Here is a 23,456-nt window from a genome sequence, read left to right as displayed (position 1 = left end):
TAATAATAATACTCCTTAGAACTTTACCACCTTATCTGCCACCAAGTAAAATTTAATGCAGAACTTATTCACATTTTTTATTTTTTAGTTTTTCTTAAGACACCTCAAGTTTATATATATATATATATATATATATATATATATATATATATATATATATATATATAAAGTGAAATATGTATGAAAATATACAAAAAAGAAAAAAAAATTAATGAATTTTTTTTAATGAATTGAATAAAATAATCAAACTTTTATCAGGATCAGAACAATTTCTGCATAATTTCAGGAACATGCCGATAAATTTGCAACGAAAATCTATAATTTCAAGTTATATCTTTGCAAATACAGCTATCCAAGTATATGAGGACTTTAATTTTTTTAAGTGAAGTCTTCATGCATGTGACGATTTCACATTTTGCATATTCTCTGGTTTCAAAATACATTTATGTTAAGACATCATCATGTATATTGATATCTCCAGTTTAAAATCTTAATCTATTTGTATAAAATGAAAATGTATACTTCAGTATAAATATTTAGCATAGTTTACTTTTATTTTTAATCATCAAAACTCAAATTAGCTTGGTTTACACAAATTTTATTCAAAATTTATTATATAAAAAAAAGTCTAATTACATCTTAAAAATATAAACAACTAATGATTATTTCTAGAAATATAAAAAAGAAATGTATAACTATAAAGTTTAATTTTTAAATTTAAATTAATAAAAGTTACTAAATATGAAAAACTCATTTAATAAAAAATGTAGTAAAAAGTCTCCATATGCATCTAGACTTTATTTAAAAAAAATGAAAAATTGAACCAGTCATATACATGGCAACTTTTGTTTTGAAAAAATAAGTTCATCTTAAAAATTGTGGTTTTTTCACAGTTTAATGTACAAGTAGATGACCGTAATTTTTTTTTTAGAAAAATATTACATTTGTAAATTCTAAACAACCTTGAACATTTCAATACACAAGACATATATATAAAGCTTTCTTTAACTTGTATATTGTGTATTCTTTTTATCTTACAAATAAGAGTGAATTTGACATATATTTTAAATAGTCGACATATATATTTTTTTGACAGTGATTGATCTTAATTAATAATTTTAGAGGTTCAAATAATATTTTTAAGGTTTAATCCTGACAACTTTTCTCAAATAGATTCTTTATATTTTTCTTTCATCTTAATTGAATTCTAATTTTTAAAAAATTGAAACAATTCAGTGTTTGTTTTTAAGTTCCATACTAACATAGTTAATATCAAGGGATAGAATTAGATCATATTTTATTAAATAGATTAGATTGAACTATTTATTAAATAGTTAATATTGAATACCAATCTTATGGGTGGTGATATACTCACCTAATATGTCAATCAAGTGGGCAATAAACTCCAAATTAGTAAACATCTGAATTAAAAGCAATTTTCTTTTTGGTCAAATCAAACATTTTTGTCGATGATTTCTTGAGAATTGTCATTTCAGAAAGGCTTAATCAACTTAACTAGGCTAGAATCATAGCAAATGGATAAACTTCAGTCAATGAAACATTGTTGCAGAGTTAAGAATCTCTCCAAAACAAGTATATGAATTCTTCAGATAAAGCTGCGCCTATGATCATAACATGTGATTGCTTGTGTTTCACCATTGTAACTTTCCGGCAATTTATTTTGGAAAACTTTTCTGAAGGGCTTTCGTCAGGTGTCAGTCCTCACTCGCACACTTTTTGGGAAAACTTTTCAGAAAGTCACTTATCTTTTTCCAATGTTCGAATGTCACATGTCCACCAGCTTTCGTCTAATTCGTTCTCAAACCACACCTTACTGGAAAAGAAGAGGTTAAGCTCTAATACCACTTGTAATGCCCCGACAATTTACAGGGAATATCGATTGCCAATGTGCTTTGTCCTCACCACACCGTACTGGGAGAGGCTAGGCTCTGATACCACTTGTAACGCCCCGACAACTTATAGGGAATATCGATTGCCAATGTGCTTTGTCCTCACTCGCACACTTTCTGGGAAAGCTTCCCAGAAGGTCACCTATCCCTAAATTACTCCAGGCTAAGCACGCTTAACCATGGAGTTCTTATGAGGTAGGCTACCAAAAAGCAAATGCATTTGGTGATATGAGTAGCCAAATCAATCCCTTTAAGATATCCTTCAAATGTATAGTCTCATACCTATACAGTCTCTAGATCCCTCTCATTCCAGTGTATGTTCGATTCGTCCATGTGCCTCTTCCACTGAAAGCCTGCCAGGAACCGCTCCTTGTCAGTGTCCCTTGCACTTCGTGTCTCTTGCATCGACGATCACTCCCCGCCTTCATCAGTGCCGGATGTCACACTAATGCTAAGTGAAATACAATATTCACAAGACTAATCAAAAAAGCCAGAAGCTCTAGCTACCTCGGTGCACCATTTGGTGTTCTTAATGTTCTTAGTACTTTCAACAACTTTAAATATATAGAAAAGGATTTGATGTAACAATTAAAAGTATTAGTATTGTTGAATATTTATATAAAATGTATATATATATATATATATATATGTATATATATATATATATGTATATATATTATATTGCTAAAATTATTGTTATGTCTACTCTTTAGATACCAAGTATACTATGCTGTTTAAACTTTTTCATTTCAGAAAAGTAACCTTTTCAATAAAATAAATTATGATTTCAACCTATTTAGACATTTATTTAAAAAATTGTTTTTTATAACTAAGGTACAACAGAGACAAACTTAATTTTTTTTTCATACATTATATCAAATTTTTATATGAATATTATAAAAATTATTAAAAAAATAATCAAAATAAATAATAATAATTATATAAAAATAAGATAAAGATATAGATAAAGATTAGTGGCTAGATCAAGTGCTGAAGCCGAATTTCGAGCAATGGCCCACGGAATATGTGAACTTTTATGGCTGAAGATTATATTGGAAGACTTGAAGATAAAGTGGGATGAACCTATGAGGCTATATTGTGACAATAAATCTGCAATTAGCATAGCCCATAACCCGGTGCAGCATGATAGAACCAAACATATTGAAGTTGATAGACACTTTATGAAAGAAAAGCTAGACAGTGGCATGATTTGCACCCCATACGTATCTACTCAGAACCAACTTGCAGACATACTCACCAAGGGATTGAATTGCATTAACTTTGAAGGAATTGTCTCCAAGTTGGGAATGGAAAATACCTATTCACCAGCTTAAGGGGGAGTGTCAAAACCGTTGGAGTGGTATTAATTGGCACAGTGTATTTTAGGAAGTCTTTTATTTAAATGTGCTGTATTTCTGTAACTGCTGGGGCTGCCATTAATAGGCTATTTATGTTTGATTGATCCCGTAATGTTAGGGATTTGTCCAGTAGAATTAGCAGCCCATATTTCCTAAAATATGCTGCTGACTTATGTATCAAATAGAGGTTAACAACCTCATAAGAAATAATAAGAAAGTATTCTATCCTACATTTGAGATCCATGGCTGGAGCGTTAGTAACGCCAAACGACATTACTACGTCCTCATAATGACCATATCTAGACCTGAACGCAGTCTTATGATGTCTTCCTCCTTAACCAAAATTTGGTGATAGCCTAACCTTAGGTCGATCTTCGAGAACACTGCTGCGCTAGGTTTTGCTAATGTCATTTTTCCATTAATTTACAAGGTTTTGGGGCTTCGATTAGGGTATGAGGCGTGTCATTGCTGAAGGGCTTCACTGAAGTGTCTAAGAGTTCATCATTTCCAGGTAGGTGAAGTTCGTGCTCTTGTGTTTGGCTTGCTTTATTTTGGGTTTTAATTGCGTTTAAAATGGGGAAGTTGAAGTTTTGTTAAGATGGAGCTGATTTTGGTCACTGGTTTATGTGTTTGAATGCTTGATATCCACGAGTGAATGTCCATGATTGTGATGCTTATAATTTTTTGGTATCCTTCGTGGTTTATTTGTGAAATTATGCTAGCTGTTTTGGGCAGATCATAAGTGGTTTTTGATGAGAAATTTTATGAGCATGTGTTGATATTAGTGTAGGATACATGTGTTGAATCTTGTAATAAAAGAGAATAATTGTTAATTAAATTACCTTCCCAATATTCACATCATTCAAACTAGTTGATGTTATTACGCTAGATTGACCAGTATTTACAGTGACCCTACATTCCATCAAAATAGTTGGAACTTTCATATTTAGTCATATCATAAAAGATACACTTCAGCTTCAACCACAAAAAGAAGTGGAGAAAAATTAACTAACCTTTGGGTTACATAACTACAATAGTTAAGACAAACATTGTGACAGTCATCCTTGCGCTCAAAATCTTCAATTTCCCACAACCGGGAAAGAAAAAAATAGAAGAAAAAGGATGTTTAGCATTATTAAATATATATATATATATATATATATATATATATATATATATATATATATATTATAACTGGTATGAGGACAGAACTATATTTAAAGTCACAAGGCCTTCAAATTCTGGCGTATAGACTTGTAAGGCATTCTCTTCCTCAAGTAACCAGAAACAGCTTTCACAGTGTCAATAAAGCTTTGGTCTCCTTCCATCTTGCAGTGACTCTGTAAGAATTCACTTAAGGATTTTGCTTTTGATTCCAAAGATTCAAGTTCCTGCTTCTTTTCCAATACTTTTTGCAAGAAACCTAGCAATGAACAATAAAATATTGCCAATTGAAATGCAATGGAACAGCACAACAGGTTGATCCTTTCATGATCAAGTTACACCATCAAGCATTCTACACAATATTGGTTGATCAGAACAGAATTGATTTATCATTATTGATTATTGCAAGGTTAATGATGGTTGTATTTAAAATATCAAAACTTAAACATAAATTGTTATAATGTTCTGACCATCCACCATTTGTAATAGAAATCGCTTACATTTTGTTACATATAAAGAAGAGGATAACAAGTCTTTGAAACAAGCAAAAAACAAAAGTTACAAATCTTTAAGATTGTATTGGTTTCTCCCAGAACCAAAAGGAGGAGAAATGTTTAATATGCAAAGTTAGTAACCAATGCTAAAAAAAGCTTAAAGACATCTCTACCTATTTACAATACAGCAGTGAAAGTTAGGTTAGATATTAAAGTTTGACAACTTAAAAAACAGAGGAGATTAATGCAAAGAGACTGGGCGTAGCTTTCAAAAATTGAGAGTGAACCAGTATAAAAGGATTGTGTGATCCTTTCTCTATCTTTACTATTCTTTCATGAATATTTTGACATAAAGGCTTGGGAATGTTTGTACCTCAACATCTGAAAAGAAAAGTGACCATATAGAAGTTAGCACATGACAAGGTAGTGGCTAGTGTAGTCCTAATCAAATTTGTTAGAAACGAATTCCTAGCACATCCCTTCCCTAACGATAGTATAAAAATCACAGCACAAGTGCTTGATCTATTCTGAACTTTTCAAAACATCCACATATGACTGATCCTCTTGAAGAGAGTCTCAATCATGAGCAAAATTAGTTCAGAAAAATCTGTTTCAGCAACTTGTTTTTTACCAGAAACATGCCTAAAAATCTGTTTCCATCAAGCTTTTTCACCGTGATTGCTTTCTTTGACTGTGTCTTAGGTTCTTATAATCTTCTAGCTGATTATCTTCAGTTAGCTCTAGTGCATTAGGCCTTCTTAGAGTCCTTGTTGCTGCTATCTTCTTTTTCATTCTCTCAAATCTGATTTGTGGTGCTGTTTTTGGTGCATTTTGCTGCATATTTGACTATAACAAGAGTGATTTGTTGAATCTTGCTGTCTTTGTGCATTTCCAACGTTTGAGCAAGTTTAAATTGCCATTTCAAAGTTGTTTGCACGGTTCCTTTGGTCATTTTTCAGCCTATATGCAGAATCACCTTTTAAACCATCAAAATTTGATTTAAAATGGGAGTGAACCAGTGATTTTTCATTGCAATCTGTTTCTTGGCTGTTTAAGTGTTTTCACAACTTCAAGTTGATGATATAAACTTGCTTGAAGCATCACTTGAGCTGTTGAAACACTTCAAAACATTTTTTGGTTTGAAATCACCATTTTCAATGTCATTTTCTGGTGCGATGACCATTTTAAGTGTTGTTTGTCTTCTTATTCGCTTTATTTTCCATTTAAATCATAGAACCTAGCTTTTTCTACAATCCAAATCAATTAGAATGCACAATTTTGAAAAACATATTTTAACTTTCAACTTTGCACCACAAAAGTGATCTCAATTGAGTGGTTTGGTAATCAAAATTGTATGGAAGTAGCTTAAGTTCGATACTGCAGTTTGGAACATCATTGTGCTGTGATTTTAGATGTATCTAAACTCTAAAATGAGTCAAAAACATCTTACAGTACAGATTCACTATTTCACTTCCAATTTTGACTAAAAATGTGATGGTTTAAGAAGCAATTCTGCATATAGGCTCATATATGACCAAAGGAACAGTGCTATCAAGTTTTAAACATCATTTTGAACTGTTCAACCTTTTAAGCAGCACAAAAAGTGCACAAACCGAAATCACACCTTGCTATGGCCAATCTTGCAATAAAACACTTCATCACACTACCAAAATCAAGTTTAAAAGAATCAAGGGCTGTATCAACAATAAAACTGACTTAATGAAGTAAAAATGAGTGATTTTAGATGTATCTAAACTCTAAAATGAGTCAAAAACATCTTATAGTACAGATTCACTATTTCACTTCACTTCCAATTTTGACTAAAAATGTGATGGTTTAAGAAGCAATTCTGCATATAGGCTCATATATGACCAAATGAACAGTGCTAGCAAGTTTTAAACATCATTTTGAACTTGCTCAACCTTTTAAGCAGCACAAGAACGGCACAAACCGAAATCACACCTTGCTATGGCTAATTAATGAAGGTAGGAAAGTAGTGAAAAGCAAAGAATAACCTAAAACTCGAAGTTTGAGTTGTTAGTACCTAAAAAGTGTAATCCTAAGAAGTCTAAAGTAGTGAAATCAAGGTAGGAAAGTAGTGAAAAGCAAAGAATAACCTAAAACTCAAAGTTTGAGTTGTTAGTACCTAAAAAGTGTATTTTTAAGGTAAGAAATTGTCAATTCACCTAATGTAGATTCTTTGTAAGGTATGTAAACATCCTAACAAGTCTAAAGTAGTGGAATGAAGCTAGGAAAGTTGTCAAAAGCAAATAATTACCTCAAACTCAAAGTTTGAGTATTTAGAAGCCAAAAAGTGTGCTTAAAGGGTGAAGAATTGCAACTAGACCTAATGAAGACCAGTTTTAACTAATGTGAAGATCCTAACATGTCTAAAGTATTGACTAGTTGAAACCTAAAAAAGTGTACTTAAAATGTGAGAATTTGCAACCAGACCTAAAGTACACTTATTTTAAGTAATGTGAACATCCTAACATGTCTAAACTAGTGGAATGAAGCTAGGAAAGTTGTCAAAAGCAAAGAATTACCTCAAACTCAAAGTTTGAGTATTTAGAAGCCAAAAAGTGTGCTTAAAAGGTGAAGAATTGCAACTAGACCCCATTTACACCAGTTTTAACTAATGTGAAGATCCTAACATGGCTAAAGTATTGAAATGAACCTAGGAAACTGTTCAAAAGCAAACAATTAGGTACAACTCAAAATTTGACTAGTTGAAACCTAAAGAAGTGTACTTCAAAGGTGAGAATTTGCTACCAGACCTAAAGTACACTTATTTTAAGTAATGTAAACATCCTAACATGTCTAAACTAGTGGAATGAAGCTAGGAAAGTTGTCAAAAGCAAAGAACTACCTCAAACTCAAAGTTTGAGTATTTAGAAGCCAAAAAAGTGTGCTTAAAAGGTGAAGAATTGCAACTAGACCCAATTTACACCAGTTTTAACTAATGTGAAGATCCTAACATGTCTAAAGTATTAAAATGAACCTAGGAAACTATTCAAAAGCAAACAATTAGGTACAACTCAAAATTTGACTAGTTGAAACCTAAAAAAGTGTACTTAAAAGGTGAGAATTTGCAACCAGACCTAAAGTACACTTATTTTAAGTAATGCGAACATCCTAACATGTCTAAACTAATGGAATGAAGCTAGAAAAGTTGTCAAAAACAGTTTGGTTGAATTAAATTGGAGTTTTAACATGTTTGAATTCTTCAAACAAAGTCCCTGAAGTGGTTAGTTTTGATCTATAGTTGTTGTGGTGTGATCTTGAATGTCAAACCACCAATTATTTCATTTCTGTTTCTGTTTGACATTTAGACCATGGCTAGCGGGGATTTTCTTTCTTTCTTTGTTTTTACGGTGATATTGAGTAATCATTCTTTTGCTTATTCTTTCATAAACTCTCATTTGACATACAGAATCATCATATCTACATATTTTATTTCTTTTTTTGTTTTCGCTTTTTTATCTTCTGAAGCATGGTTGATCGTAAGATTTTTTTATCTTTTTTTTTATTCTTAGTTTAAATAAAATGGAGAACAATTGGATTTTATATCAAAATATTATAGCTGTTCTGATGGTGTTACAAGAGGTCGGACAGTTTTTCTGAAACAATGTCTAGAGGTTTTTCTTTATTTCTTAGTTTTTATGGTGATATTGGGTAATCATTTGCTCATTCTTTTATAAACTTTCATTTGGCATACAGGAATTCTTTTATACAAGAGTTGCATGAAGAAGTCATACCTTTTTTGATAGAAGTATGTTCAAGTCATCCATCTCTCGTTGAGAGCAGAGAAAAAGTAAAAATTTTGTGCAATGTTCTTTCAACGCATTGGGGAAAGTTCTACTATTTTTGTAGACCAACAAAATCAAAGATATGAATGATGATAGATGTGATCGAGCATGTGAAGAACTTCAATGTTTTAATTTTTAACCTCGAGTGGCAGCCATATGTTGATTTTGCTCTAATCTTCTTGACATAAAGTTAATCAGAAGCTCACATTGATTGTAATTATAAAAATATTAATTGTAATTATAAAAATATTAAATCTCCATACGGTGCTATTTCACTTTTTACAGCAATAAAGACATTCATATTTCATTTTTACTTTATGGATGGACGGTCATATCAATGAATGTGATTGCATCAGATCTCGAAAGAGTTTGTATTACTGAACACATTAACTTAGCAATATATTTATCTTATTTTATCATTATTATAGTGTGAAAATTATCTTATTTTATCATTATTATAGTGTGAAAATTATCTTATTTATCATGATTATATTATATTAAGAGTTATCTTATTTATCATGATTACATTGTGAATAAGATTACTCTATTTATCATAATTATATTGTGTTTATCATAATTATATTGTGTTAAGGATTATCCTATTTATCATGATTATATTGTGTCTAGGATTACCCTATTTATCATGATTATATTGTGTTTAGGGTTATTCTATTAAATATAATTATATTGTGTCTAAGTTATCTTATTTATCATGTACTTTTGTATCAATTTATTCTTATAGAGAGAAGATTATGAGAGAATTAATCAAGCCTTCTAGAATTATTTTAGAAGTTCAATCTGTGTATAAACTAAGATAATATCTGTAAAATGAATTTTAGACAAAATGAGAATACATTGATTACATGATTATTGATAACTTTTTGGCAAGTATACCAAATCGTTTCAAGTAATACAGTGAATAAGTAAAAGTATCGTTCTTCTAAGGGACTTGTGCAACACATGACAATTCTTCCTTTTATAACTCAATTAGATAGGAAAGTGTAAAAAAAACACAAGAAACTCTTCTTGGTATTTTTATCAAACAGTTAGTGTGCAAGGAATTATATTTAAACGAAACTTTATATTAAAATGCTAATCCCTTACTCAATTTAATATACAATTTGCATTAAGTCCGATGTTAGGAATGATCAAGTTATTGAGTCTATTCCAGGATCCCAAATCACTTAAGTGCTCTATCTATGTCCATGTTCAAAGTTACTTTCCAGTAATCAGAAACATTCAAATAACATTATATTTCCATACAATGATAGTAAATTCAAGAAAGAGCATATGAACTAACAACGATATATTGAACAGGAAAATTACATCAGAGTAAGTTCATTACATCCAATTCCAACTAAAGAAAAACTACTCCTAGTCATCTAAACGTACACATTTGAAGCAATCCCTTGCAAAAAATGGTGTCTTGATGCCTTGAAGTAGTCTCCGGAAGTTCCTGAGATGTTTTCGTTTCTTCCTTTTGTCTGGAACTTCTCTTAGAAGAGAATGTTTCTGTCGCTCTGTGACGTTTTTAAAGTCACTTAAATTCATTAATTCGCTTAGCGCACATGCACTGTTGCGCTATGCGAATTTTCTTAACTGCTGAACTTTAACTGATATTATTCGCTTAGCGCACAGGTGCGCTATGCGAATTTCCTTCTTCTGGCAGTGCGAATTTTGACTTTTGCTTTGCGAAAATTGGCTGACAGATTCTAAATAATACATCATTTCCTGTACAATATTTTACATAACAATCTACTACCTATTACAACTTTTCAATGAGTAACAACATGAATAATTACAAGATTGAACTCATTTATAAGTATAAAATTAACTCTTTTTCACATTTATCAATAATGCTATAATATACTCATCTAATTCTTATGTAGAGTTGAAACACACTAAAAACACAATAGATAAAACACAAGAACAATAACAGAGAAAACAGCTGTGTGTCTTATTTATACACTAACAACAATGAATCCAATATACTGTGATGCACTCTGTCTTATTTAGACACCAAGAACCATGAATACAATATACTATAGTGTCTTATTTACACAACAATGAATACAATATACTCGAGAACATTCCTATTTACACAATAACAACAATGAATACAATATACTCGAGAAATTCCTATTTACACACTAACAACAATGAATACAATATAGTCGAGAACATGCTAGAAAAAATTATTTCCAAGTTCTGCACCCCTATCTAATTGCCTTCTTTTTGTTTCGCCATATCTCTTTTAATTATTTTAAGGGTTACAACTGTTTCAGAGATCTTTTCTTCAACATATTTTCTTCCTCGTTTAAAGAAGTCATACGGTTCTCCACATTAATGACATTTTCTTCCATTCTTTTCGCCAAAAGAAAATTCTGAACATAACTTTTCATTTCTAGAGAAGGTTTCAGCCACTTCAGGTCAAAATCAAAACACTGAACCTCTTCCCATGCACGTTGGAGATATCGCAACCATCATCATCCATTTCTCTAATTTTCTTAGTCTTCAGAAACAAAAAAAACTTGAACTTCCATCATAATGAAAATCTTTAGACAGTTGCTCTAGGAAGGCTGAAGCTGAACTCCCATCTTAATGAAAATCTTTAGACATGATTCCCTGTATGCCACAATACAATTTGAAGGAGAGTTTATAAGTTAAGATTTGGATTCATTTATATGTTACTAATAGTCACTATTAATAAAAGAATGAATGATAATAGCCATTACACGTATGATATTCAAGCTACTCTCCTTACAACAAGGTACATTCATTATACTTTCACTCTAATTTATGAAAAAAAAAATAATACAATTCATCTTTTCCTCCACTGCAACTAGGAGTGGGCAAATGCAAAGCACGGGTTTTTCTCTGTATCATTAAAAATAACTGCCACACCTCTTATGTATCCCACTAGCCCACACATCATTACACCTCTTAGGCACATACACACAAATCATTTCTTCTTAAATAAACGGGTGTTGTTCCCTCCACCACCACCCTATACTTCATCCACCTCCTCACTTTATTTTAAATACAATTATATCTTTGTTAAAAAGATTTTTACTTTTACCTTATTTTAAATAATTTGAAACCAGGTATTGAGGAACATCGAGGAGCGTCCAGAGCATCAACCAGTGTGAGGAAATATACATCAACGGATGTCTCCTAATAAAACAAACCCTAAAATAAAAATTGTAACCTTTAAACGGAGGTGACATCCTTGAATGTCAACATCGGCGTTTTTTCTTAAACGGATGTTGACATCATGTCACCTCCTTTAAAGGTTACGTTTTTTATTTTAGGGTTTTATTTCAAGGTTTATTCGAATATGCACTTGGAGGAAGCACGACACTCACTGCACCACTTCATGCACTGCACCACGAGAGCGACACTGCACCACTAGAGGGAAACTGCTTGATAATTCTTTCCTATTACCACCAACCTTTGCAACTTGTAGTATCACACAAAGACGAAAGAAAAGAGAGAAAGAAATATAATGTTAAAATCAAAGAAAAGGGACTAGAATAGGTTATGAGTAAAATAGGTTGTAAATGAGTAAAATTAAAAAATAATAATCTTAAAAATAAAATTTTACAGTAAAATAATAAAGGGGAGGTGGAGGAAAAAATGTGTGGTGGTGAAGGGAGGAACACCCTCAATAAATTCGTATAATACACCTTCCAAACCCGTTCTGTCTCTATTTTTCTAACAGTGTGTATTACAACATTCTTGTGGTAGACTATCTCTGTTAACCAAGCATTACATGCCTATTTCCTAATAACAGTACATAGTACATACTGACAGGGGTTGCTCTTGAAGACCCATTTGCAGCTCCCTCCATATTTGTGCTTTTTATCAGTCTTTTCATATGTTTCCAGCATTAATCTTGACATATCTTTTGACAGCCTATTATTTGTCTCAAAATGCTGGAGCCATAGCTTGGAAGTACATTAAAGATCCAAACTTGTTGTCTTTCATAGACGCAGAGGTAGATGTGATAACTTATTTGATTCAGCTTGAAGTTTCATGAATTTATTAAGGTCAATGTGTCTTGAATAGTTACTCAGTGCAATGTGTTAAGAGAGACAACATGTACTAAATGTGGAAACCATTCTAGTGGATCTCATAGAAGAGGTTGAGGACAATTGTTATGGGTCCCATCATAGCATTTGAGTCTTAAGCAAACTGTGCTACATGTTTTGTATCTTCTTCCAACCTATTTTCAATTGAGATAGCAGAATTTGACCCAACATTGACTGCTTTTAGTCCTAATAACATACAAATATTTCAGAGTCTTTTTTATTTGAATGTTAAGCGTGTAAATTTTAAAATATAAAGGTCATCCTTCCATTAATACGAAGAATCGGACATGTTTGTTAGACCTATTATTTTTATATCTCGTAACTGATTTTAAAATGATGAAAGGGTTAAATGTAGTGAATATTGGTTTTAATCCAATTTTTTTTTGTTAGATTTGGTCTGTATAATTCATTTAACTTTTAGAAAACAGTCCCTACAATTATTTAGTGACGACTTGACATGACACGCATCTTATTGTCAACAATCACTTAGATGCATTCCGTATTATCAATAGATAGCAAACGGACTCTGTTCATGACTTTTAAAAGTTATAACGACCAAAAGCAACAATTTTTTTAAAGAATAAACCAAAATTCACCACATGTTCAGGGACTAATCATATTGACTCTATATTTCCTGCATGGCCTGACTCTTTTTCTCCCTCCAGGTTCTATGTGACAGACACTTTGGTGGGATCAACTACCCTCTTGGTTCTAGAAATATAAAAAAGAAATGTATAACTATAAAGTTTAATTTTTAAATTTAAATCAATAAAAGTTACTAAATATGAAAAACTCATTTAATATAAAATGTAGTAAAAAGTCTCCATATGCATCTAGACTTTATTTTAAAAAAATGAAAAATTGAACCAGTCATATATTTAACTTGTATATTGTGTATTCTTTTTATAATACAAATAAGAGTGAATGACATATATTTTAAATAGTCGACATATATATTTTTTTGACAGTGATTGATCTTAATTAATAATTTTAGAGGTTTAATCCTAATATTTTATTAAATAGATTAGGTTGAACTATTTATTAAATAGTTAATATTGCATACCAATCATATGGGTGGTGATTACTCACCTAATATGTCAATCAAGTGGACAATTAATTCCAAATTAGTAAACATCTGAATTAAAAGCAATTTTTTTTTGGGTTAAATCAAACATTTTTGTTGATGATTTCTTGAGAATTGTCATTTCAGAAAGGCTTAATCAACTTAACTAGGCTAGAATCGTAGCAAATGGATAAACTTCAGTCAATTAAACATTGTTGCAGAGTTAAGAATCTCTCCAAAACAAGTATCTGAATTCTCCAGATAAAGCTGCGCCTATGATCATAACATGTTATTGCTTGCACTATTGATGTGTTTCACCATGCTAATGCTAAGTGAAATACAATATTCACAAGACTAAATCAAAAAAGCCAGAAGCTCTAGCTACCTAGGTGCACCATTTGGTGTGTGAGTCTTCTTCATTCATTCAGCTAAGAGTGAAGTTTAAGTTAAGCTCCAGATTGAAGTTTCATTCTCCTTAGAGAAAGATATGCCAAGAAACGGTAGCCAAAAACCATGGCTATTAGAGCAGCTACCTCTGTTGCACCACTATCAATTCTGATACCATTTATGATTGGTGAAATGTGTTCATATTGCACCTTCAGCAGAAGTTTGTAGGTGTGGTAGTTGAAAGACATGTACCGAATCCATGAAAAAAATATGGGTACTCTCTGCCAAAGTTAGTTTAGGATCACAAGTTAAACATTCTTCTGAACAATAAAATCAGTAACTAGTCCAAATAAATTGAATTTGACATTTAAAACTGTGTCAATTTTCTTGAGTTCAACCTCTATTGTACTGATGAAAATACCCTGATTGGTTTGATGTTTCATATGAAATAAGGACTGGAATGTTTGTTTACCTGCACAAAAAATCCTCCAGCCAGCATGAAGGTCATCACAGTGACTGAAGCTAAAGTTGTTGCTCTTTTCAAGTCCATTAATGTGGCTCCAATAGCAAGTCCAAGTCCCTGCTTCACACCAGTCATGTTAAGAAGTGAATTTCTTTTACACCTCATTCAATCTTACAAAACAATACGGTGAAGTCTGTATCTACTTATATACGATTAATTAATTTTATCTCTAGTTAATGTGATACGGTGAAGTCTGTAAGAACTGGAAACTATATTTAGAGTCAATGTGGTTTGAAATACTGACTTTTCATAAAGAATTCCTTATTTTGATTTTACTTCTTTTATTCAAAGGCATGAAAAATAGTCTGGACATTTCTTGTTTGTTTACTCAAATGTTTGATAATAATATGGATACTATGAAAGTTTTTTGCATTGTCATTCATATTCGTTGTGTTTTCTAATTGATTGGAAACTAAATGCATACCTGAGCAGCCACTATGCAGAGGAAGACAGTGAGAATTGTGAGGAAAAATGGTGCAACACTGAGTCTGAGACCGGCCATGAAATAAACAACAAGTAGGAAAAGCACTGGTAAAATGAGGTCAAGTGGAAGGTCACTGGTGGTTCTTGCCAGAAAGTATGCACTTAGTCTGTACATATCTGCTGCTCTCTCCTTACTAAGCATGGCTCTTTCTTGAGGAAATGTGAATATTGCAGTGAAAACAGGAAAAAATCCCCAGAAAACAGCAATGAAGAATAGCAATCCTGCCTGCAATCCACAAAGATCAGTATCTTGCAATGTTCATTCTTGTAATAGCATGTCTAATGAAGAAAATACAAGCTAACACTTTCTATTGTTCATTTTTTCTAAGGTGTTATCATTGACTAAAATTTCTTAAGACTCACAAAATGTCATTAACTATAAGTTTGAATGACTTCTAAATTCTAATTAATAATAGAGAACATGTCAGAAAAGGGATGTTTCCAATATTCTAGATGTGTATATGTACTTTTTTTGCCTTTGTTTTTATGACTAGCAGAAATAGCTTACCTGATCTTGCAGATCTTTTGGGTTTTTAGTATCTGATTGCCACCAGAGCAATCCTAAGATGACAGCAGTAGATAAAACTTGAGTGATTCTTAACCAGCTAAAATAGTCATGTCTACGTTCTTTGATTCCTCTCCAAAATAATATGGAATATTGCTCATCCCAACTTGCTCCCCATTGTCTCTTATGAGAACAGACTTTAGACTTCACTGCTTCATCAAGAGGTATAGGAACCATTAGTCTTTTCTTTTCTGCTTCTGCCACTCGAGTTTCATATGCCTCCACCAGATACTGTTAAAATTCATCTTTTGTGAGATCAATGTTTTCTCATCTTGAGATCCTTTATACTTGAATGATGTTAAAACTCAAGACTAAACTACATAAAATTTGCTTGCCATGTAAACAACTTTTGTACATACTATGGTCTGCATACTGATAATGTAAAGAACTTTTGTACAGTATCATTTAATCAAGAATTGACATGCATGATAAGTTTGATAACTTTTACAGTAACACTTTAAAATTCATATCTACCATGACCAATTTCTAATTTTAGAGTGCAAGTTCTTTACAAATGCAATATTACAAAGTGCTGTGATGGTTACCTCGTGTACAACTGCTGGTGATGGTTTCCCATTTGGTGTTTCTGCTTCTGCATTTTCCATGTGCACTCTATCTTCCAACTCTGAGGGTAGGGAGACATCATTTATGTTTCCATTGGCAAGGTCTAGCAAAAACTCTGCTGGGTTCATGGAAATAAGTGGTGAACATCCTATAGACTGGAAGTAAGTCATTGCTTCTGATGCTTTTCCAAAGTAAAGCAAGCTCCCTTTTCCCAGAAGGATCAACTTGTCAAATTTGTGAAATAGTCTGCTAGATGGCTGGTGGATTGTTGTCACCACTGTTTTACCAGCCTATAATTGCATTTAACAAGCTAGTGATAAAGGTTTAGGCATGGCTAAGAAATCATGCAGGTTCATCACCAAAGAACAGAAATAATGGATCAAATATGTGAATAACTAAATGATTAGATATGTTTTTAGTCCAAAACTGTCACAAAATTGGAATTCGTTAAATTTGATTTTACTCGTCAAAATCTTTGGATATTATGATATAACAAATACCTCTGCTATGTCTTGTAGCATCTGAACGATCCTCAAGGCTGTTGTGGAATCCAAACCAGATGTTGGTTCATCAAGAAAAAGAAGAGAAGGGTTGATTATGATCTCATTTCCAATACAAACCCTCTTCCTCTCACCACCAGAAACTCCACGCACAAAGGAACCTCCAATCATAGTGTCTTGGCACCTTTTTCATACATAAAATATAAACTATTGGCTTCCACAAGTAGTAAATAACATGTAAAATGGTTATGCTGCTCTATTCTTCACTCCTTACCATGTCTTTCTCTATCAATGTGACTTTTGTGCTCATAATAATTAAGACATTCATTGTTAAGCATGGAATGGAACCATTTACCTCTCCAAGCCAAGCTCATAGATTACATCCAAAGCTCGTTTTTCCTTTTGCTCCTTTGTGTATGTCTTTGGAAGCCTTAGCCTGGCTGCGTATGTCAAAGTCTCTTTCACAGTTAAGTGAGGAAACAGAACATCGTCTTGTGTCACAAATCCTATCCTGCCACATGTTTCACGTAAGCTCATTTTGCCCACACAAACAAACATAAGCACACCATTCGAAGAAAAAAATAGTGTTAAACCTCTATCTTATTGATGGAAGTACATTTTTATGACTGACAAACTTGTAACCTTAAAGAATAACTTGTTATATACGATAAGTTGGTTAACTCTTAGAATAATTACCTTAAAGATAATTTCTTTAGTTTAATTTTAAGTACCCCATTCATTTTCAGTGTTGAATATGTTTGTTGCAGATGCACTCGGTAAGGTGGTGGTATCCACCATTAAAGAAAGTAAATCTGGCTATTATATTTGTGTTTTACCTGCTCTTAAGGAACTTAGAGTATGGTTGATCATTGTAAGTGATAGATCCACCACTTATAGGATGGCATAACCTGCCTCCAAGAAGGTTTAAAAGAGTTGTTTTTCCACTTCCTGAGGGACCCATCAATGCCAAAACTTCTCCTGGATTTACAGAACCAGTTATCCCATTCAAGATATCCTTCTCCTCAGTTGTTGTCATGCCTTTGATCACTATCTTGTAGCACACATCCGTGAACTGCACATTTCACAGCAAGAACAAAACTCGTTATATGTGTGTGAATCACTAACACATCATCACAACTATTACTCAATGCACCAGAATATATGTATTATATATAGCCATGTTATAAAGATCAAGATATATATGTAAGTAGATCTGCTAATTTATTTGTCTGGTTAACTGGAAGAAGGGGGGTAGGACTAGTACTGTGCATTGATGCTGCATGAAATGAAACATAGTACAAGACTGAACCTGATGATCATGCTATATAAGCTACCGAGCCATGTTCTATTGGTTAAGTTGATTGTTAAAGGAAGCTTGATTCATGCCTGGTGAAATACACAGGACCAGATCAAAGTCATGTTCTATTATTACTGAATAGAAATTTAGTTTGAAGCTTTGAATCCTGGCAGAGGATGGTGTACGTAGAGATGGAAACAAAATTATACATGTAATAGGTGTGCATTACCTTGAGAAATATGGGTAAAGTAGGTTCCGTTTGAAACTTTGTCCTAGGTCCAGCTTCGATATCTTCAGCTGCAACATACATAGTTAACAACCCTTTTAAAAAAGAAGCTCTCCTACAATCAGAAGCCAACACGTTACAGTTTCACCTCTAAAGAAATGAATAAAAAGTGTTTGTTCTTGATCTTGACTAAGTGTGTGTGGTGGTGTTATCCTGAAAGGGTAAATATCTTTAAAGTGATTCAGAATGAACTATGCATGGATGCTTCTCATGTCAGTGACACTACATGATCCATTAAAAGGGTGCAACATTTGCTGGTGATGAAAACTCGTGTGGGGTAGCATGGACCATGGTTAGGCACTGACATGAACCAGTGAAGTTGCATCCTCATGGCGGTGAAAGTGAAAAGTCAGCCTGAAATTAATCTAGGGGCCCAAGCATGAGGCAATTTGCTCTCCCAGAAAAAAGGAAGAAGGGGAAAAAAACACAGAAAGAGACAGATTCACTTGTTTGTGGAGCCATAGGTACGACATAATTAACAGCTAAATTGTCTTTCGAAGACATTAGTCAACAAAATGTGTCATGTTCCCCGCATAACAGTACTATGAAAAAAAAATGTTTGGAACTTTATATGAGAGAACATGGAGAAAGAAACCAAAAGCTTGAGTTTGAAGTCTCTCCAATAACATGAAAAGCCACCCCATGAATCACATCAGAAAACAGTGCATGCATGAATATATAACAAGATAATTATAGTACAATATTTAATTAAACTTACTTTGTACTTTCATCTACCAGAAATATGCTTCTCATTATCTTATAAACATAAACCAATTTTTAATGTCTAATTTTTATTAAAAAATAGTTAGATTTCTCCTCTCAATCACATTTAAATTATATTTCGTTATTTGTTTCTCTCTCTAAATATGGTATACTTGTCTAATTTACGATCATTAAGTTTCGTTAGTTAATAATATTAACTTTATCTATAACTGTAATATTTTTTTCAAAATTATGTTTAAATAAAAAATATATCGAGAGAGAACAATCGTGTTAGAGTTTTAAATTATAACGCTAAATTTTTCAATTTTAATAGAAGAGAAGAATATAAATTTTATTTACCATCTACGTTAGTAGAATTAAGGGTGTTTTGATAAAATAAATAAAATTAAAAAAAAGAGTCTCTTAAGATATATTTAAAAAACAAAGGAAGTACATATATAGGTGATAAAATTAGCAAGTTTAAAATTTTACTCTAAACTTATTTTAGAGTCACTATCAATTTATATAAATTTTTACTCTTGCCCTTTTCATTGTGATTTTGCTAGCATATGAGTTTGACCAATATTAAACTATTTAGTACTTTTTTAAAATTTTAACGTAATTATTTAACATGTTCTTTAATATTTTATTTCGACACGTTTATTTATACTCAATATAATATTGTACACTAAAATAAAGTAAACCAATGAAATACCAATTGGTTTTTCTTTTCACAAAACTGATCCATTATATAGAAAATCCTATTCAAATGATTGGATCGATTGGTTTATCTAAAAAGGGTCATTAAACGACATAATTAGTGTAAATGGTTGATGTTAATCAATGTTTAATATAAGTATAAATGTTAGCAATGTGATTAAAAAAAATAAAAAAAATCATTGACATGTGTGTGAAAAATAGTGATGGAATTATTAATGAGAAGAGGTATGATTGGTGTAATGAAAGAGACAGTTATGTGGGGCCACTAGTGTGAGTTGTGTTTGTTTGGATCACGAATCACGGGCTTTGTGGTTAAAGTGGTTGCTTAGATTGGACCCATCTTCGAAATCTACCACAACCTATTTCATGTAAATCTATCCAATTTTATTTTTATTATTAAATGGTTTTTAATTCATAAGTTTTTATAAGAAAAATATGAAAATAAATAAATATTGGTTTTTTTTTCAAAATTAGACATCTCTCAAGTTAGTATCATTACGAGAAAAGGACAATTTAACAATATAGAATCACATCCCTTAATAATTATATTTTTTTTAGGATATAAAAAATAAATTAAAATACATACAAACAACGACACCAAAAACTCATGCAATAAAAATATTATTTAGATAATTCAAATCTATTTCTAAAAAAAAATATGATTAATACAAACAGACATATTTTCATACCAAAAGAAAAAAAATTAATTCATCTTTTTAAAAGTGCTCACAAAATTTGTTTTCTAATCTCGTCATGTTTAATCATAATACTTAAAGAAAGTTGATATTGATAAATTGAATAATATTTTTTATAAAAGGAAAAGCTTATGGACATCTTTCAACAATTTTTTCTTGAAAGAGAAAAGTTAAATAAATTTGTCTATAAACTAAAATAAACTTTTATATATATATATATATATATATATATATATATATATATATATATATATATATATATACACACACACACAAACACACACACATACATATATATATATATATATATATATATATATATATATATATATATATATATAATAAAATTTTAAAGAAAATAACCAAAAAACTTTTACATATTAACATCAAAAATTAATTTTAGCTTGTAACAAAATGTCTTTTATTTTTTTCTTTAAAGATGAGTGTTTTCAAATAAACCCTATTGTGTAAGCTTTAATTGTATTATATTTTTAAGTATGATAGTTTCATTCTCTCTTTTTTTAAGAGAATAATCTAATCTCAACATATACCTTTTCCTAAATATTGGATAATGTGTGTGTGTGTGTGTGTATGATTATGTGATGTTACTGTAAAAAAAGTTTGGTTGTTGGAGGCATTAGTATGAGTGGTGCTTAGCCATATGGTGTGGATTACGGAAAGGTACCAATTGGGACTGTACTTGTTTGGATTTTAGCAGTTAACAGGAAAATGATGAGATTTTGAGATTTTAACTTTTCACATGTACTTCACTTTCTGCTGTATTTGCCCTAGCTAAAAGGTCGTTCTGATAAATGCTACATTATTATTTATCAGAAAAAGGAAATCTATACTCAGATCTGTAAAGTAAATCTGCATCACACAACACACCATCTACATTCTGTGGTTACTATAGTTGCACGACATAAACCCAAACCAGAGGTATATAACATCGTTCTTTCAATTAAATTATTGAAATTCATATAGTATATATTCATAAAAGAAATGTTATACTTTTTGCAACATGTTACATTTTGGTTAGGGAACTGTATTTGTATGGCTAGTTTATTTCATAATAAAGAGTATGAAGTAAGATAGTTGGTGTAATTAAAAGAAGAATATAAAAATGAAATATAAAAAGTAGTATACATTTAACTTTATGCATACGTATTCTTAATTTTACAAATATGGAAAATGATTTGAATGAGTGTATGAATTTCATTTTCCAAAACTTTTCTACAATCAAATTGTTTTTGTAATTATTTATTTATTTATCCTTTGAATATAAAATATTAAAAGTGACATCATTTTCAACTACCTAAGAGTTCAGCATCATTGAATGATTGACTCTAGAAGGATCAACCTAGACAACAAAAAATGTTGAATTCATTTTCATTTTTGGTTTGTTTATTATACATTTTTCAAAAAATAAGTACTAAATTTTAAAAAAAAAATTGTTCCTAGATTACCCTTTATTAAAACATGATATTAAACATGAAATTTTAAAGATGATATCAATGAGATAAAATAATTGGAACCTTTTTCTCAACATTAAATCATGAGTCAGCAGAAACCAGGTGTTTTTTGGCATATTATTCTTCAATTAGAACTGGAATCATAGTTTTGAAAACATTAAAGTATGAAAATGCATGATGGTAGTTAGCATTAACATGCGATGATCGAAACTTACGAATATCATCGTCGCTGAAGGGTTTGGAGTCAGCGATTTCTTCAGGAGGCATGGTGAAGCCAGTGAAGGAGAAAGAGAGTCCCAAGCTTGCACTTGAGGCTCTGCTAAGCGCTGCGCCACTGCTCAAATCATCAAAATCCAACTTCATTTGGCTTATTTGAGCACTTCTAGACTTTCTTATGTGAGTGTTCTTCCCTCCGCCGCCGCGTCCCGGTGACGCGCCGGTCAGCCGCCGACTCGACTTCCTCGACAGGGTGCCACCCCCTTCCGCCACCCCGTTGGCAGAGTGGTCGCTCGACGGCGGCGACTTCATCGCCGCCACGATAGATTCTACTAACTGATCAGATTTTGTTCTCACTAGTGATGTGCTGTTTGCTTTCTCCATGTTCTCAGTCACCACTGAAAAAATGGTAACAGAATTGTGTTTTTCAACAGACAATATTAAGAAATTTGTTTGGTATATAATCTTTGTCTCGTGTTTTAACCGCTGAACGGTTTTCAGATCTCATAAACAACAAAGTTTTACACAGATTGCCCTAACACAAGATTTTCAATATTGCTTCCTACAAATTATATCTTCTTTCTCTGTATTATAAAGCAGTTTAGTATTCAATTATTGGTTCAAAAACAGCTTAATTAAACAAATAAAACCCATAGATTTCTCTGGTAGCAAAGCAAATACAGTTTATCTATATATATATATATATAAAGTAGTACATGAGTTTATAATATGGTAGCTCATGAAAACCAATATATATATGAATATATGTTAACAGTGGAGGCATATATAGTATATTTATAACAGAAATATTGGTATGTTTTTTTTCTCTCTAAGCTGAAAATTTTGGAGGGGAATTGGGTAATAACAGTAAAGTAGTCCAAGAGTAATAATTGAAGACAAAAGAACATGTTAATTAAAGTATATAATATAGTACAGGAATAGGTATGATTTTATTGTTGTTGTTGTTTGAGAAGTGAATAGGGGAAGAAAGAAGAAAATATACCTGGATGGAGAATAAAGAGTTGTTTTTAGTGGTGATGATGATCTCAAAATGGAAAAGGAGACTAAAACTCTACTCAGAAACAACAGCTATCAATGAATTAACGCATCCAATCATGCAGAGGACAGAGGACTCACACTCTTATAAAGGGCAATTA

The 23,456-nt window shown here is 31.6% G+C and overlaps 1 protein-coding gene and 1 long non-coding RNA gene across 3 annotated transcripts; one reads left to right on the top strand and one right to left on the bottom strand.

Moving 5' to 3' along the window:
• Nucleotides 1-2,902: 2,902 nt before the first annotated feature.
• On the top strand, nucleotides 2,903-9,154 carry LOC148194144 (uncharacterized). Its single transcript, XR_015781563.1, has 2 exons — nucleotides 2,903-3,779; nucleotides 8,647-9,154. It is a non-coding gene; the product is annotated as an uncharacterized LOC148194144 (long non-coding RNA).
• Nucleotides 9,155-14,056: 4,902 nt separating this feature from the next.
• LOC124823826 (ABC transporter G family member 22-like) lies at nucleotides 14,057-23,456 on the bottom strand. 2 transcript variants are annotated; one of them, XM_047296133.2, is made up of 11 exons: nucleotides 23,303-23,456; nucleotides 22,299-22,697; nucleotides 18,438-18,505; nucleotides 17,748-17,983; nucleotides 17,267-17,422; nucleotides 16,912-17,095; nucleotides 16,393-16,701; nucleotides 15,791-16,078; nucleotides 15,224-15,508; nucleotides 14,749-14,856; nucleotides 14,057-14,557 (listed from the first exon to the last, which is right to left on the bottom strand). In XM_047296133.2, the coding sequence occupies exons 2-11, from the start codon at nucleotides 22,681-22,683 to the stop codon at nucleotides 14,336-14,338; spliced, it is 2,241 nt and encodes a 746-aa protein (XP_047152089.2). In that variant the 5' UTR covers nucleotides 22,684-22,697; nucleotides 23,303-23,456; the 3' UTR covers nucleotides 14,057-14,335. The 2 variants fall into 2 exon arrangements, with proteins under 2 accessions (XP_047152089.2, XP_087952179.1); XM_088096053.1 differs by lacking the exons at nucleotides 22,299-22,697; nucleotides 23,303-23,456 and adding an exon at nucleotides 18,221-18,297.

Source organism: Vigna umbellata, chromosome 8 (assembly GCF_029865625.1).
Source record: "Vigna umbellata cultivar VRB3 chromosome 8, Vumbellata_1.0, whole genome shotgun sequence".
In the NCBI taxonomy this organism is placed as follows: Eukaryota; Viridiplantae; Streptophyta; class Magnoliopsida; order Fabales; family Fabaceae; genus Vigna; species Vigna umbellata.
Note: the sequence above shows the minus strand (reverse complement) of the source record. Positions and strands in the feature narration are given on the sequence as shown.

What these genes read in the sequence shown, in the direction of transcription:
- LOC124823826 (XM_047296133.2), bottom strand. Translation starts at nt 22,683, where the DNA reads ATGGAGAAAGCAAACAGCACATCACTAGTGAGAACAAAATCTGATCAG. An exon ending in TCTAAGTTCCTTAAGAGCAG is followed by an intron (nt 17,423 to 17,747) that starts GTAAAACACAAA and finishes AACATGTGGCAG; the next exon opens with GATAGGATTTGTGACACAAG. An exon ending in CTGGAGGATTTTTTGTGCAG is followed by an intron (nt 14,558 to 14,748) that starts GTAAACAAACAT and finishes TAACTTTGGCAG; the next exon opens with AGAGTACCCATATTTTTTTC.